A 14,028-nucleotide genomic window follows, 5' to 3' on the forward strand; every position below is an offset into this window, starting at 1 on the left:
CCCGATTGCCATCCCTAAAATAAGGCTGTCATAAGCAGATGATGATATCGTGAGTTATACCCTACACGTACATCCTATTTATTATTTGTGTGGCAGGCAGCAGAAATTGCCCAGAAAAGCTTTTGATGTTGATCCCTCAATTCTACGACTACATCCTATATATATATATATATATATATATTTTGTTATTTCTGTGGCAGGCAGAAGAAGTTGCATAGAAAAGCATTCATTTCCCGACTTCTGTTGTTAACTTTTACTATTAGCATTTGAATTTCATTTTTTAACCTCGTAATGTCTTAAATGTCTCAATCATATTTGAAAAGGAACCATAGGAAGACTTTGTTGAGGCCACAGCCCACCATCCCTTTCTGGTTGAACACTTTTTTTTTTGGTTTCCCAAAATAACGCGTAATTGGTTGCTAATCTCTTGTACTCCAAGATCTTTTGCAATTTCTGAATTGCTTACTTAGATATTTCCACGCCTTAGCTTGTTAGCTTGTTAGTCTACAAATTCCAAGAAACAAACAAGACATTTGCTTCCAACTTATCAGCAATATTAGTCTTTGTCCAGGCTTCTCATTTTTTCTCCAGTTCTTTCTCTTTCTGTGTTTCATCATAGTTCACAAGTTCCTGTGACATCTATGATCAGCATAAACTGAATTGTCTTGTGTATGAACCTTGAATCGTGATAGACTTCAGTGAATCTCATGCCAATGAACATGAAAACTTCTAAAAGGAAGAAGCCTGGAGTTTTTTTTTTTGGTTGGACCCTTTTTTTCCTGCTTCTTTCGTAATTTCTAGTCGATAGAGCTGTCCAGAATATTACTCTGATCGCTTGGCTATGGAGTACTGTGAATCCGAAACAGCAGCCGCTGAAAGTGAACAGCATCTGATTGCTGCTGCCTATCATATTGTGAAGGCACTTGGGGCTAGTAAGACCTTGAACAATGACATGAAAAGAATTCTAACCGATCTTGATGTTCAATTGTCCAAGATGACTGCAGTTCAGGAGAATGAGGCTGACAGGACCAGGGAGATGGAAAATAAGCTCAAGTTTGCCCAGAGAAAGATCATGAGTTTCCAGTCAAGAAGCTTGAAGATTTGGGATTTAGGTCCTGGCGAGGATTATGGATATTTAAAAGCAGTTGACGAAGTTCGAAGGTTGGCAGAAATTTTGCAGAACATGCCCTCAAACCAAACTAGGAAAGTAAAGCAGCTACTGGATGAAGCTGAGAATATTCTGCACAAGGCAATGGCAAGGCTCCAGGAAGAACTGGTTCACATCCTTTCCAAGAATATGCAACCCCTTGAGCATGAATTTGTTTTACTCGAGTCTTGCCAGGTGGCTTCTTTGGAGGAAGAATCGACAGTACCAAACGAGGATGAATCGTTTGAGATCCTATCTCAGAGGGGGAGAAGAGGCCCTGATTGTGAGCAGTATGTAGTGGATTTGGTCCATCCACGTGCAATTCCTCTGATCAAATGTATTGCAGAATTGATGTTTGCTTCTAATTATGATAAGGAATTTTGCCAATCTTTCATTAGCTTTTGGAAGCAGGCATTGGATGATTACTTGATCAATCTCCATGTAAAACAACTCAGCATCGATGATGTTCTTAAGATGGACTGGAAGCGCTTGACCTACAGAATCAGAATTTGGTGCCGTGCAACCAGAAGAATTGTTGGCTTCTATCTTGCAAGTCAGAAACGGCTCTTTGACAAAATCCTGGGGGAATTTGGAAGCACTAGTTCGTCTTGCTATATTGAAACTTCAAAGGCTTCTGTATCGTGCCTTTTGAACTTTGGACAGGCTGTCCTAATTTGCCCCCCTCGTCCAGAAAGACTTTTTTGTTTGCTAGATATGTATGAAACTCTGTCAAAATTTCTCCCAGATTTAGGTGATTTGTTTGCAGAAGAGGCTGGTTCTTTAGTTGAGATTGAGTTTCATGAGCTTCTGAAGAGATTAGGCAATTCTGCAAAGGAAATCTTCCTTGAATTTGGAAACCATGTTGCCTCAAACACTTCAACAATACCGTTTACTAGTGGAAGTATTACCCATCTGACGAGGTATGTGATGAACTATATCATGTTACTGGTAGAATATGGCGATACCCTCAATTCACTCCTAGAAGAACAAAATCTGGAGAATACAGATCAATTTTCTCAAGCAGAGGTCTCCCAGATAATCAATTTGAATAATACAAGTCCCATGGCACATAGCCTAAAGTCTGTTACTTCAGTTTTGGAAGCCAATCTGGACACCAAATCTGATCTTTATGGAGATGAATCTTTGAAGCACATCTTTATGATGAATAACATTCATTACATGGTCCAAAAGATTGAGAATTCACAATTAAGGTGGTACTTTGGTGATGAATGGATCAGAAGACATGTTTGGAAATTCAGGCAGCACGAGACTTGCTATGAAAGAATCACATGGAGTTCTATACTTTCTCAGCTAAAAGATGATGGCAGCAAAGGGAAGGCGATGCTCAAAGACAAATGCAGGAAATTTAATACAGCTTTTGAGGAAGTATACAAAAGCCAGACAGCATGGAAGATCCCAGATGCTCAACTACGAGAAGAGTTGAGAATCTCAACTTCACAGAAAGTTATCCATGCATACAGGCCATTTGCTTCTAGGTTAGCAAAGTGTTGTATTAGTGACAAATACATCAAGTATACTGAAGATGACTTGGGGAATTATATTTGGGATCTTTTCGAGGGATCTCCCAAGTCTCTGAACCATGCAAAGAGGAGGTGAACTTGGTCTCATTTAAGACACCAGTAGTCTTCTTGTGCCTTTTTCCCAATTGTTTTGTAAGTGCAATGTCATAATAGAAAAATTGTTTGCCAGATCAATCAACTTTACAATCCTTGTCTGAAGTTTGGAACACGAGATCAAATGTGCTGTATCTCTCTAAGTACTTATATTCTTTACCCATTATCGTGCAATATTTAACTGAACTGCCTGTTCAATGTTGAATCAGACAATCAATTCATTAGTATAAAATTAAAAAAATATGCTCAATTTCGATATGTCTAACATTAATCTTTTGATGTCAAATTGCCCTTTCAAATTACTGCAAACAAGTATGAAAAAAGGTGCGTTGTGATGCATGCCAGTTTTTCCAAGTCTGCAGAATCTGGAAATATTCTGAAACTTTTGCAAGAAATCATAAATCGGCCGAAATGCAGAAGTTTAATTCGGCTGCTTATGACTCTTAACAGTACCTACTTTAATACGAGAACTACATATTTCAGCAGCAAGCAAACCTTTCTGCTCCACTAAAAGCTCAAAAGCATCAATATTGTACAGACGTTTCCTCTCCAACCCATCCTATGTCACAAGTAGAGACTCTTTCAAATGACTTGGTCCTACGAAGACGTTGATTCATGCCTTGAACGAAAGGTAGAGATCTTCTGATGACTAGAGCATTCAATGACTGCAGAAAAGTAAATATGAGAACTACACAACAAATCATAAGACAACTAGAGGTCCACTAACTATGGTCCTGCAAAGGGACCACTACGTCTAGACAAATCAGAGCGGTAATATCCAATGTACTGCAGCTTGCAAAGCCAATAGCTGGTTTCTTCATTCAATGTCATCTTACGTTGAATCAATATTTAGTTGAATCCTGCTTATTTGGAGCATAAGACTTGACCAATTATTGGTCAATGCAAAACAAAATTTCACATGAAAATATCATAATCTTAGAATTCTAAAACAAGTAAAAGTGCATAATCAAATGTATGTATGCGCCTACATCTAGACGTGCTAATGTTAACTAAAATGGATGTGCAGAAACGCCTCAACCATCTTTTTATGATGTTACAGTGGTGGCATTCATTGGCAATCTTTTTCTTTTAATAGAGCTGAATAAGAAAGATCTGAGTATTGAAAAGCTTTAAATGCTCCTCTCATGGTAGATTAATCCTATTCTTCAACTTGATCAGACAATGATTTACACGCATATACAAGGAAACATGATTGTTTATGAAAACCTGAAGAAACAGAGGCACCTCAAGGGACCCAAGAATCCAATAATCAATTCCACTGTGCATTCAAATGCCAATGAAACAGTACTAGACCATTAAAACATATGGAACAGTGGAATCTGGCATCAATTAAGCTGGACTATTTAAGCTGCAACCTGGCATCAACTAAGCTGGAATCTAGCATCAACTAGATTTTCCTATTTTTCAATCAGTTCCTAGAATCTGTCTTTGTGTGATTAACGTTCCTTCCAAAGAGCAGGAGGACATGGAGCTAGAAGTTTCTGGGGGAATTACTATTCTTCTTCTGTAATATCTAACCTTTGTTGTAAATCTTGTTAACAAGAAGTCTCTTTTCCCCCACTATTGTGCGAGAGAGACTGCTCTGAAATTCAACCAGGGAAAGATACCATACACAAGTTACAAATAACATGACAAGCATCTTTTTAATCATAAATAGACATTATATGCTGTCCAACGCAGAACCTTATTGATCAAACACATTAAGGAAGAATTGTGCCTTGAACCAATGCAGTCAATTGAATTTCACAATCTTCGAAGTACTGAAGATGATTCCAGATTATCCTCTTGTAACATGTCATGAAACTCTTCGAAATAGCTGCAGACAGTCTCATTCTTTTGCTTGTGCAGGAGATTAAATAGACTAGAAAGCATGATTGAATTTGGAAGGATCCTATTGGTGAGTATAGTTTCTGCTAGAGCAGTTACAGACACACATAAACACTTCTCATCCACATAAAAGAGAAAAGAGAGAAAAAAAAATGAAAATGATAATAGCTTCTAATGCATAAATGTAGCAAAGCATGAAGAGTTTCTATTAGTTTAGGAGCATTCAAGAGATTGTAAAACTCCAAGACTTCCAGTAATCAGAATGCTTGGGTACAAAGGCATTTTTCTCCATGTTCTTGATCCTGGATTCTAGCTTCTTGATGCAACCAAAATAAGGCTCGTAGCATATGCACAAGTGTGACTATGTTTTGCACAATCTAATTTTCTTTGCAATAAGATTATCTATTTAATTGCTTCTCTAGCCTAAGAACAAATTATTAACAATTTCATATTCAATGGTAAATGTATCAAAGAATATTTATTTCCTCTTTATTAGCTGGTCTCAGATTTGGCAGCCTTCCATGATATTCATAATTCTAACCTGTTAAGCAACATTGAATGCCTTTTGTTAGACAAAGCTCACCTACTGGATTAACTATTAAACCATCTAAACTCAACCTTGACTTGTTTAACCTTCAAGGAAGGATTAGTCCATACTGCCCTGCCAGCTTCATTCTTAGGCACAGCTCCTTTCCATGTCACTATAAAAGAAATTCTGCCATTCTCAGTCCTTTTGGAATCTAAATGGCTATTTGCAGAAAGCATCTAAAGGTCCACTAGTAGATGCATCCTTCTCTGTCTTTTTCTCTTTTTTTTTTGTTTTATAAGTTTCGTTCTGTAAAAACACCTACCTTATGATAAGATTCACACTAATTCAAGAAACTCTAGTATGACAGGTCAGAAAAAGAAATTCCAAATATTTATATAGAACTAGCAGATATAAAGTGAGAGAACAAACTTGTTTGAGCATAAGTACTTCATGAAGTACTTATCTACCCTTTTTGGTTACGCTATACTCTGATAAATAGCTCATGGAAGCGCTTGGCTTCAAAGGTGACTGGATAACAGGAAGCAGATTCAAACCTTCCAAAAGGGGACAAACAAACTTCAATAATGGCCAAAACATCGTCTTGATCATTATAATGTGATTGGTTTACAAATCAGAATCCTTGCGTTAAAGAAAAAATGAATAGAATGGACGGAAGGATCACAACAGTTAGTAACAAAAAATTTCAATTTAAAAACCAAAGTTCAATGTTAATACATATCTGCTTAAAAATCTAGAATTTGTTCATCAATTTCTTCCATTTCTATCCTAGAGAAATCTCAAGACGCTGATGAGTTTATCCATGCCAATTAGCTGCACTTAATATTGCATCACAACAAACAAGAGGGGAAGGGTACACGTTAAAGGAAAATCCACAAAAGAATGTCAAGTGCTGTTGATAATATACCTGAAGTTAGAATCCATGTTTCAACAGAGCCTCAAACTGGACTACTTAATAAGAGCAGACAAGATTTTACTAATAAGCCAAACTGGGAAGCTGTACCAATAAGTTTGCTTTTCTTTGTTATATATTAAGTATTCAAGAACACCTAGACCATCACATAAGGATTAATAAATATGATGTTATCAAACACTCATTCTTATGGCATGTCCAAGGTATTGATTCACATTGCAGAGTCTAAACTATACAAAATACTAGATATATGAAGTAGACTTTCATTGATTTCAACTTTCAACTGAAAAAGTTAGGGGCAATTTCAAATAAAAGGTTAGGGTGATGCCAGCAAACTCCTCGGGTTACGTTCAATACCTAATGTTTCTCTGCTACTAAAGCAATTCAATCACAAAGTACAAATAGACAAAAAGTATGAATGGCACAAATATATTTGCTATTAATTGAATGTATGAAAAACCACATTCCATTTACCAAATATGTCGTCAATATGCTGTTATCAGTTCTCCAACAACCTACATCGTTCTCTGACCCACAGACAAGTTCTGAATTTCCAGTAGCACCTTCTTAAGTTGCTTATGCTTTAATGCTTTTCAATGTGCTAACAATTTGCACATCCTGATTATTCCTATACCCCATTTGAATATTGATGCCATCTATCTTCACATGAACTGGAAGCCAAAATAATTTTATCTCTTACTATTTTATTTACTAATTGCCTGAAACTGTTTAGTTGTTGTGCAATCCAACTGTCTCCACAGCCAGAAACCTGTATGTCATGTAAGAGTTTTATGCCTAGTAAAAATTAGCTGAGATCGGGGTATGAACAGAATTCTAAGACTGACTAAGAAGCTACAGATATAGCATAGCATAGAAGAACAAAAGCCCAAAAAAAAGAAGGAACAATGGCAATTACACTGATAAGCCTTGCAGCATGGAAAAAGCAGACTTCATCTGGAAGATTTCTAAAACATCAGAAGGTTTATAGAACATTGTACAACAAAATTTTCAAGTAAAAGCCTGGTCAATAGATAAAATAACACACCCAGCAATACAGATACTGGAAGCGCTGGCAGAGCTTTCTGATAAAATGCAAGAAGCATCAGAGTAATACCTAGACCAGCTATAATAGCCAGGTAGCACGCATAAACTGTCATGAAATCATACATTGCAGCCCTACCAACTAATACACTGTAGAATATAAAATCCCCAAGCCCAAGCTTGATTGCCCCTGAGGAGCCCAGGCCGATCCCCTCGAGTGCAGAACTGTCACTTGGCCCTTCCTGCAAATTCAACTGGACATCAATCCTATGTTGGATAAGTGGAGCAGAGAGCTCTGAATCCAGTGTTGCAACTCTACCCTCTTCAGCAGCAACCAAGTTTCTCTCCCTCTCATTTGTTTCCAAGGACAATGACATCCCACTAACACGACTTGCATTGGAAGTATTACTCCCAACTGGATTTGACTCAGAACTTGCCTCTACGTTATCAATGAAATCAGATTCAATATGCCTTCTTTCCCTCCATACCCTTCTCTGCACCTCTCCATTGGATGGAACTGAATCATGATCAGTAACTGGCCGTGCCTCATAGACCAAAGCAGGGATATCCTCATCCCTTGATATGGCAAGCTCCACCAAAAGCCTCAAAGGACCACCAGGCAAGAGTACAGCAGCAAGGTCATACAATGCCATGGCAACCAAAAGTACCCAAGTAGGAGTAAACCAATAAGCAACCAACATCCCAACAACAACCAAGTACCCTTGTTTTATAAAGATAGCAAAATTCTCCATAAAAGTAGCCAATACACCAACCACGGTAAAATTGAACAGAACCACCATAAATGTCACAGCATCAATAGGAAAGCTCAAGTCTTTAATAACAAAAACAGCAATTTCACCACCAATGAACCCCAAAACAAGGAAAGCAGAGAAACCCATATAGTATTTCAGGAATTTAGTGCATCTAAGATAGAATAGCAGCACCAATAAAAAGGTAACCACCGTGACAACTGCAACAAACACCAGTGAGTTCAAAAGGGCACCTTTCAATTTGTCCCAAATGGAATCTGAGCTGTCCTCACTGTAGGCTATGGAGGCTATGGTTGTGATTGAGGGGCCCGAGGAATCTGAGCTATTATTCAATATTGAGACCAAAATGACCACCAAAAACATGCAGATTGAGACTGGTGTTAGTATTCTGATGATTTCTTCCCCAAGTGTGTCGAGAAGGCTCGTGGGTTTCTGATTTTGGTCCATTGGGAATCCAATTCTTGGATCAAGTTTCAATTGTTTTTCTTTTTTCTTGCTGGTTTGCTGGGAATAATGGGGTGTTTGAGATGCAATTTGGAGCTCAATTGGAAAAGTTCTGATGAATATCAATAGATAGTTTCACGCCTTTGCCTTCTATATGCTGTCGGAGTTGGAGAGGGAGAGGGAGAGGGAGAGGGAGAGGGACGGAGTTGAGTTGCTGGCTCGGAAAAAGAATTTCAATCCCTTATAATTTTCGTGCGTGAAAAATGAAAAATTTTAAAAAGGGATAATTTCAGAAACCTCCCCTGAAGTTTCTAACTATTTCACTGTCCTCCCTCCAAGTTTTGAAAATTACATTAACCTCGCTTGAAGTTTATTATCTGTAATATTTAAATTAAACCAACAATTACAAAGTGATATTAGGAGAGAGAAATAATATGATTCAATCATTGCCCCTCATCTATAAAATTGTGTAATTAATCTAATACCATTCCAAATATTAAAGATAATACTAGCATTTATTATTTATCATCAGGAATTAAATCACATATGGCATCAAAAATAATATATCATTTTATATATTTCACTTAATGTAAGATTTAAATTGCTCTTTTCAATTACAAATCCATTGTCACACAAGATCAGCAACAAGTAATTAAAAAAATCTGTAACCTAAATATTACAAAGATCGAACTTTAATACCTAAAAATCTCGACAACTAACCTTAATATGTTGAAAAGAATATTTATGATGTTAAAGTTTGTTCTTTGTAATATTTTGGTTGCAAATTTTTTATTATTTGTTATTGATCGTATTTGATAATGGTTAGATAACTGAAAAGAGTAATTTGAATATTATATTAATTGAGAAATATATAATGATATACTATTTTTTTATGCTATATGTGATTTGATCCCTTATGATAAACAGTAAATTTTAGTGTTTTTCTTTAATGTGTCGGTATTGAATTAATTAAATAATATAGTAGAAGAGGGGCAATGATAGAATCATATTATCTTCTCTCCTTTAATATCATTTTTTAATTATTGGTTGGGTTTAAATGTTACAGGATAAGTAACCTCAAGGAAGGTTAATATAATTTTTGAAACCTGGAAGGAGGCTAGTGAAATAGTCAGAAGCCTCAAGAGAGATTTCTGAAATTATCCCTTTAAGAAACTGCAAATTGCTTGGAGTGATTTAGGAGAGAGATTGTAAGTGAAAGGTGTTGAACTCGAGTTTTCTCACTCATGTTTCAAAAAAAAATGCAAATTCCTATTTTAAATTAAAGGCTTATTTTTTTCAACAAATTATATTAAGCAACCCAATAAGTTTTTTAGTTAATGCATCACTATCAAAAAAAAAAAAAGGAAAAAGCAATTTTTGACCCAAAAAAAGGAAAATCATTTATATCAATCAAAGTGGTGTTTTTCTTTTAGAGCAAGGCAAAATTTCGTTTCAATTAAGAGTTTATTGGCACAATTCTGTTTCAATTAAGAGTTCATTTTCTTTAAAGAAAATAACTTAGAGGCCCTATAAGTTGCAATAAAATACATCACCATAAACAAGAAAAGGAAAAACATTTTTTTGACAAAAAATTAAATATATCATTTTTTTGATGTGATAAAAGCTTTAATGGTTTGTTTCTATAATGTTGAAACACAATTTTTGTTATTGACAACTAGGACTTTCCTAATCTATATTAGATTATTCAGCTACAATTAATAACAGGAATTTGCAAAAAAAAAAAAAAAAAAAAATCTTGATCAATGAGATGTCAATTGCAGAAATAGAGTTTTAAAAAAATCCATTAGGAGTTCAGTGAGCAACTAGACGCTTTTTTTTTCCCCTTCCGTGAAGCTTATACTTAAAAGATGCTACTTTAGCCATTGTTCTCTATGTTAAAACGTTTCCTCACTTTTCTTTCTTCATAAGTAATTTTGAAAGTATATGCTCTTCTTTTTTTTCAAAAAAAAAGAAACTCTATGGTCATTGGGTCAAAACTACTTTGTATGATTACAATTTTTCCGAGCTTTCTTTTAGTATAAAGCTTGCATTCCCCCTCCCACTCCCCAGAAACCAAAAGTTGATTCATTATTTGGCATAGGACATGTCATATTTTTCAATGTGTTCATGAACTAAAAAGAGAAAATTAACACTGACATTTCACTTTCAACTTCTTAAAAAAATTCAAGTCTGTGGTCTGTTATATTGAAGAGACGATATGATGCTGTTGTCTCATCATTAAAATAATTTGTAAAGTCCAAAATTGTCATAAAAAGAAAGTGATTATTTATCTGGTATTTTAAAGGCATGATATCCGCAACTTCAAAGACATGATATCTGTATTAAGTTTACATGAATTTCAGATTATTTGAAATGTAGGAATTTATAAACATTACAAGTCTATATTGAAAACAAAAGGAAGAAGCCTTTTGTCAAATGAAGGGAAAATGTATCATAAAGTAGATTTCTTAAAATATAATATAAATAATGTCCAATTGAAACAAAGGTAGATGTTTAATTGAAGCATATATAAGTATTAAGTAGTAAATAATAAATCATCTCTTAATGTAGAAATTAGTCACATGAATAATGTCTTAATATAGCAAAGCAAGAATGTGAGGACTTGCAAATTCCTTACATATTTCTTGAAAATTTCCTTTTATTTGAAAATTATTATTCTATACCATATTGCTACTTAATCACCGTAGAAAAAGTGCCAATGATCATAGAAAATTAGGGTTTTCCTTTCCGATTTCAATTCGAAGTGAAATAGGGTTTTTCGTGTATCCATCGTGTAATTATCCGGTACGGAGCGAGGATCAAATTTGGTGTTTAAGAGTGACTTTTGGGTGAGAAATAATATGTGATTCGAAGAAATGATAAAAAGTTAGTGAATAGGAAGTAAAAACCCTAGTACGTGTGATTTAAGGAAAAACGGTGCGAACCGACGTGAACCGTGCACTACCGATTGAACACACCACTTGACCACCACTTTCTTACCATACAAGCTCATTAATATTTGAGCAAAATATCCCCCTCATGGCCAGCTAGCCTTGACCGAAAATGTGGACCAAATGCAAGGAAAAAGAAAAGAAAAATGAGTGGTGGTGGTGAAGCCACTTGTTGGCCACCTAAGGGCTATTGACCAAATAATTTTTCTATCTTCTTATCACCTTGGAGCCATCTTTTTTCTTCATTTTTCTGCTGCAAGGCCGAGAGAGAGGGAGAGAAAGACACCAAGGGAAAGTTGCTCCATTTCTTCTTGAATCTAGTCACCAAGTGAGGAAACAAAGAAAACAAACCGATTAAAGTCATCCTTGGGTGTTTAGCTAGTGGAGTATTGGTGAAATTTTGAAAGGAAGAACTAGGGTTGCTCTTGGAAGACACTTAAGCAAGGTAAAGATGATGATTTCCCCATTTCTTACTCTTGATCTTGTTTAAATTAGCTTAGCACCTCAAATTTGTGGTGAATGAAGGTTGTTATCATGCTTTGGGTGATTTTCCTTTTAGTTGCATGAATTAGGGTTTGATGGATTGCTGCCTATACTTGATGTATGGTTAGTATATGTTGTATCCAAGATTATATAGGGGGTTTTGGTAGCAAGTGAAGCAAGAAATGAAGAAAGTTATCATTGAAACCAAAAAATTCCAGATTTCTGGAAATATTTCACCCTGTTCTGTCTGGTTTCAGTTTGTGTGGTTAGAGGCCGAATTAGGCTTGGCATAAAACTGGAAAGTTGTAGAGAATGGTATTTTATAGGTTCCTACAAAATTTCAACTCAATCGGAGCAACGTATCCTATGAAAAGAACAAAATACCCTCACTATTTTAGGATGTTTCCAGTGTTCCGTTTTAGTCAGTTCATCCAGTTTATCATGTTTATTCACTAGGATCTGTGCTGATTTAGCCATTTGCCAAAACATGAAAGTTTTATACTCTGTCTTAGCTTTTCAACACCTACAAGAACACCTTAAACGGACCTTGGTAACCTGAGATATGACCATTCTAGTGCAGTGCGGTTAATTAGCCGTATAGTTGGAAGTTGGCTCTGTAAATTGAGAATTTGACCAGGTTACACTGGAAATTTGACCAAGTGATCTTCATGAAAGTTGTAGGCCTTCGTCTCAGATTTGAAATGGTATAAGTTACACACCAATCCGATAAGCGTAGCCTCAGATGTGTTCTTTCCGCAAAAACCCGTCAAATCTGTCTTTTGTAAACTTCATTTCCGCATTTGTTATTAGTTGATTTATGTCCTTGTATTGTCTTGAGCCTATGGAACGGCTATTGAAATGCATTTGTGTTGTGTATAAACTTGAGCCTGAATGAGAAAAATAATGAAGCCAAAATGGCTGGAAAATTAGGTAAATACAAAGGGCGTGCTGTCCAAATTTTCGCTCGAGGGCTAAGTTTCTATTTGAATTCGTATATTTTCGTTTGGCAAATACTATGACCGTTTTACCATTCCAAAACATGATACCTCTTCGATTTGAAACACCAAATGTTTACTTACTCCGTACCAAAATATAGAAGTATGAGTTAGGGTTTTATCGGCCACAAGTGAACTACTTTCAAGTACGGTTTTAAGAGTCCTCCTTTTCCATATGATTTTCATCAAAACCCTTGTTATATAACCTCTACTTGAATATATAGTGACTTTTAGTCATACAAACGATTCTTTACGATTTCGAAAGAATATTTTCTTAGCCTTTCTATTTGTCTTTTGATTTGTCGTTGGTCAAATGTTTTCCGTTGGAATTCTATAAGCCTTTTGAGCTTGGTTTTGCGATTGATTTTGAAACCCTAGTTATTTTCATCCTTGGGTCCAAACAACCCTCTTTTTACTTGAAAGTTATCTTTACACGTTTTACTCCTAATTAGTCGGGTTTCTTCGTTTTCCCTTAAATGTTTTGCTCGATAAACTGTAATATGTTCTCTTGTTCAATCTTAGGTTTCATTGGTGACTAAGGGTAATATCCAGAAGGATATTTTGCACAATATTTTGCATAACTAGGTGATTGTTCCTTGTTTGTTATATTTCCTTGACTTATTGGCTTGTTATTATTGATTGATAATGTGTTAAGTGCTTTCAATGATTGGCCAAACGAGTTTTCTAGGCGAGTGTGTACTTTATCGCACTCAACCCAAATGATTGTGAAATTTTCAATAATTGAACGATTGAAATGTTACTTGTGCATGAATGTAAGCCTTTTGGCTGAACTGGCCACTGCCCCTTGTTTCCGATCGACTCGAGCCAGAAGCGGACTCGATCGAGCGATATGGTGACCTGGGTGAACGTTTGGTATACTCGAGTATTACCTTGAAGTCTGGTGGAGCCCGGCCAATTTCTGGGAAGAGGGTGAATGAAATGAACGAACAAACGAGGGTTTTACTTACAAAAATGCATTTTCAAGTGAATGGAGGAATAAGGGGAATGTCAGGAGAACGAACGAATGAACAAATGGCTCCTTGTGAGCCTGTATCCTTTTAATGTATGTGTTATTATCGCTTTCCATTGTAAATGTTACTTGAATTATTGAAATTCTATATTTAATGTTTTGGATGGATTGCTGCTTATGTGTTCGGAACCTCACTGAGCTTTTAGCTCATCCCTTTAGTTTTGTTTTCCTTAACAGGGGAAGGCGAGCAAGGACGAGAGCTCTGTATAGACTAGCTTGGTCTAG

At 35.9% G+C, this 14,028-nt stretch overlaps 2 protein-coding genes across 4 annotated transcripts; one reads left to right on the forward strand and one right to left on the reverse strand.

Moving 5' to 3' along the window:
- Nucleotides 1-316: 316 nt before the first annotated feature.
- On the forward strand, nt 317-2,886 carry LOC113741788 (exocyst complex component EXO70E2-like). The gene has a single exon (XM_027269409.2). The coding sequence runs from the start codon at nt 842-844 to the stop codon at nt 2,762-2,764; it is 1,923 nt and encodes a 640-aa protein (XP_027125210.1). The 5' UTR covers nt 317-841; the 3' UTR covers nt 2,765-2,886.
- A 210-nt stretch (nt 2,887-3,096) lies between these two features.
- LOC113741411 (presenilin-like protein At2g29900) lies at nt 3,097-8,570 on the reverse strand. Of its 3 annotated transcripts, XM_072047758.1 has the most exons (3): nt 7,204-8,570; nt 5,588-5,712; nt 3,097-3,446 (listed from the first exon to the last, which is right to left on the reverse strand). In XM_072047758.1, the coding sequence occupies exons 1-2, from the start codon at nt 8,345-8,347 to the stop codon at nt 5,618-5,620; spliced, it is 1,239 nt and encodes a 412-aa protein (XP_071903859.1). In that variant the 5' UTR covers nt 8,348-8,570; the 3' UTR covers nt 3,097-3,446; nt 5,588-5,617. The 3 variants fall into 3 exon arrangements, with proteins under 3 accessions (XP_071903859.1, XP_071903860.1, XP_027124735.2); XM_072047759.1 differs by lacking the exon at nt 5,588-5,712; XM_027268934.2 differs by lacking the exons at nt 3,097-3,446; nt 5,588-5,712 and having other exon boundaries at nt 7,025-8,570.
- Nucleotides 8,571-14,028: the final 5,458 nt, after the last annotated feature.

The sequence above is a fragment of the Coffea arabica genome, chromosome 4e, assembly GCF_036785885.1.
Source record: "Coffea arabica cultivar ET-39 chromosome 4e, Coffea Arabica ET-39 HiFi, whole genome shotgun sequence".
Lineage (NCBI taxonomy): Eukaryota > Viridiplantae > Streptophyta > Magnoliopsida > Gentianales > Rubiaceae > Coffea > Coffea arabica.

Bases quoted from the DNA above. Each gene is read 5' to 3' on its own strand.
- LOC113741788 (XM_027269409.2), top strand. From the start codon at position 842: ATGGAGTACTGTGAATCCGAAACAGCAGCCGCTGAAAGTGAACAGCAT.
- LOC113741411 (XM_027268934.2), bottom strand. From the start codon at position 8,347: ATGGACCAAAATCAGAAACCCACGAGCCTTCTCGACACACTTGGGGAA.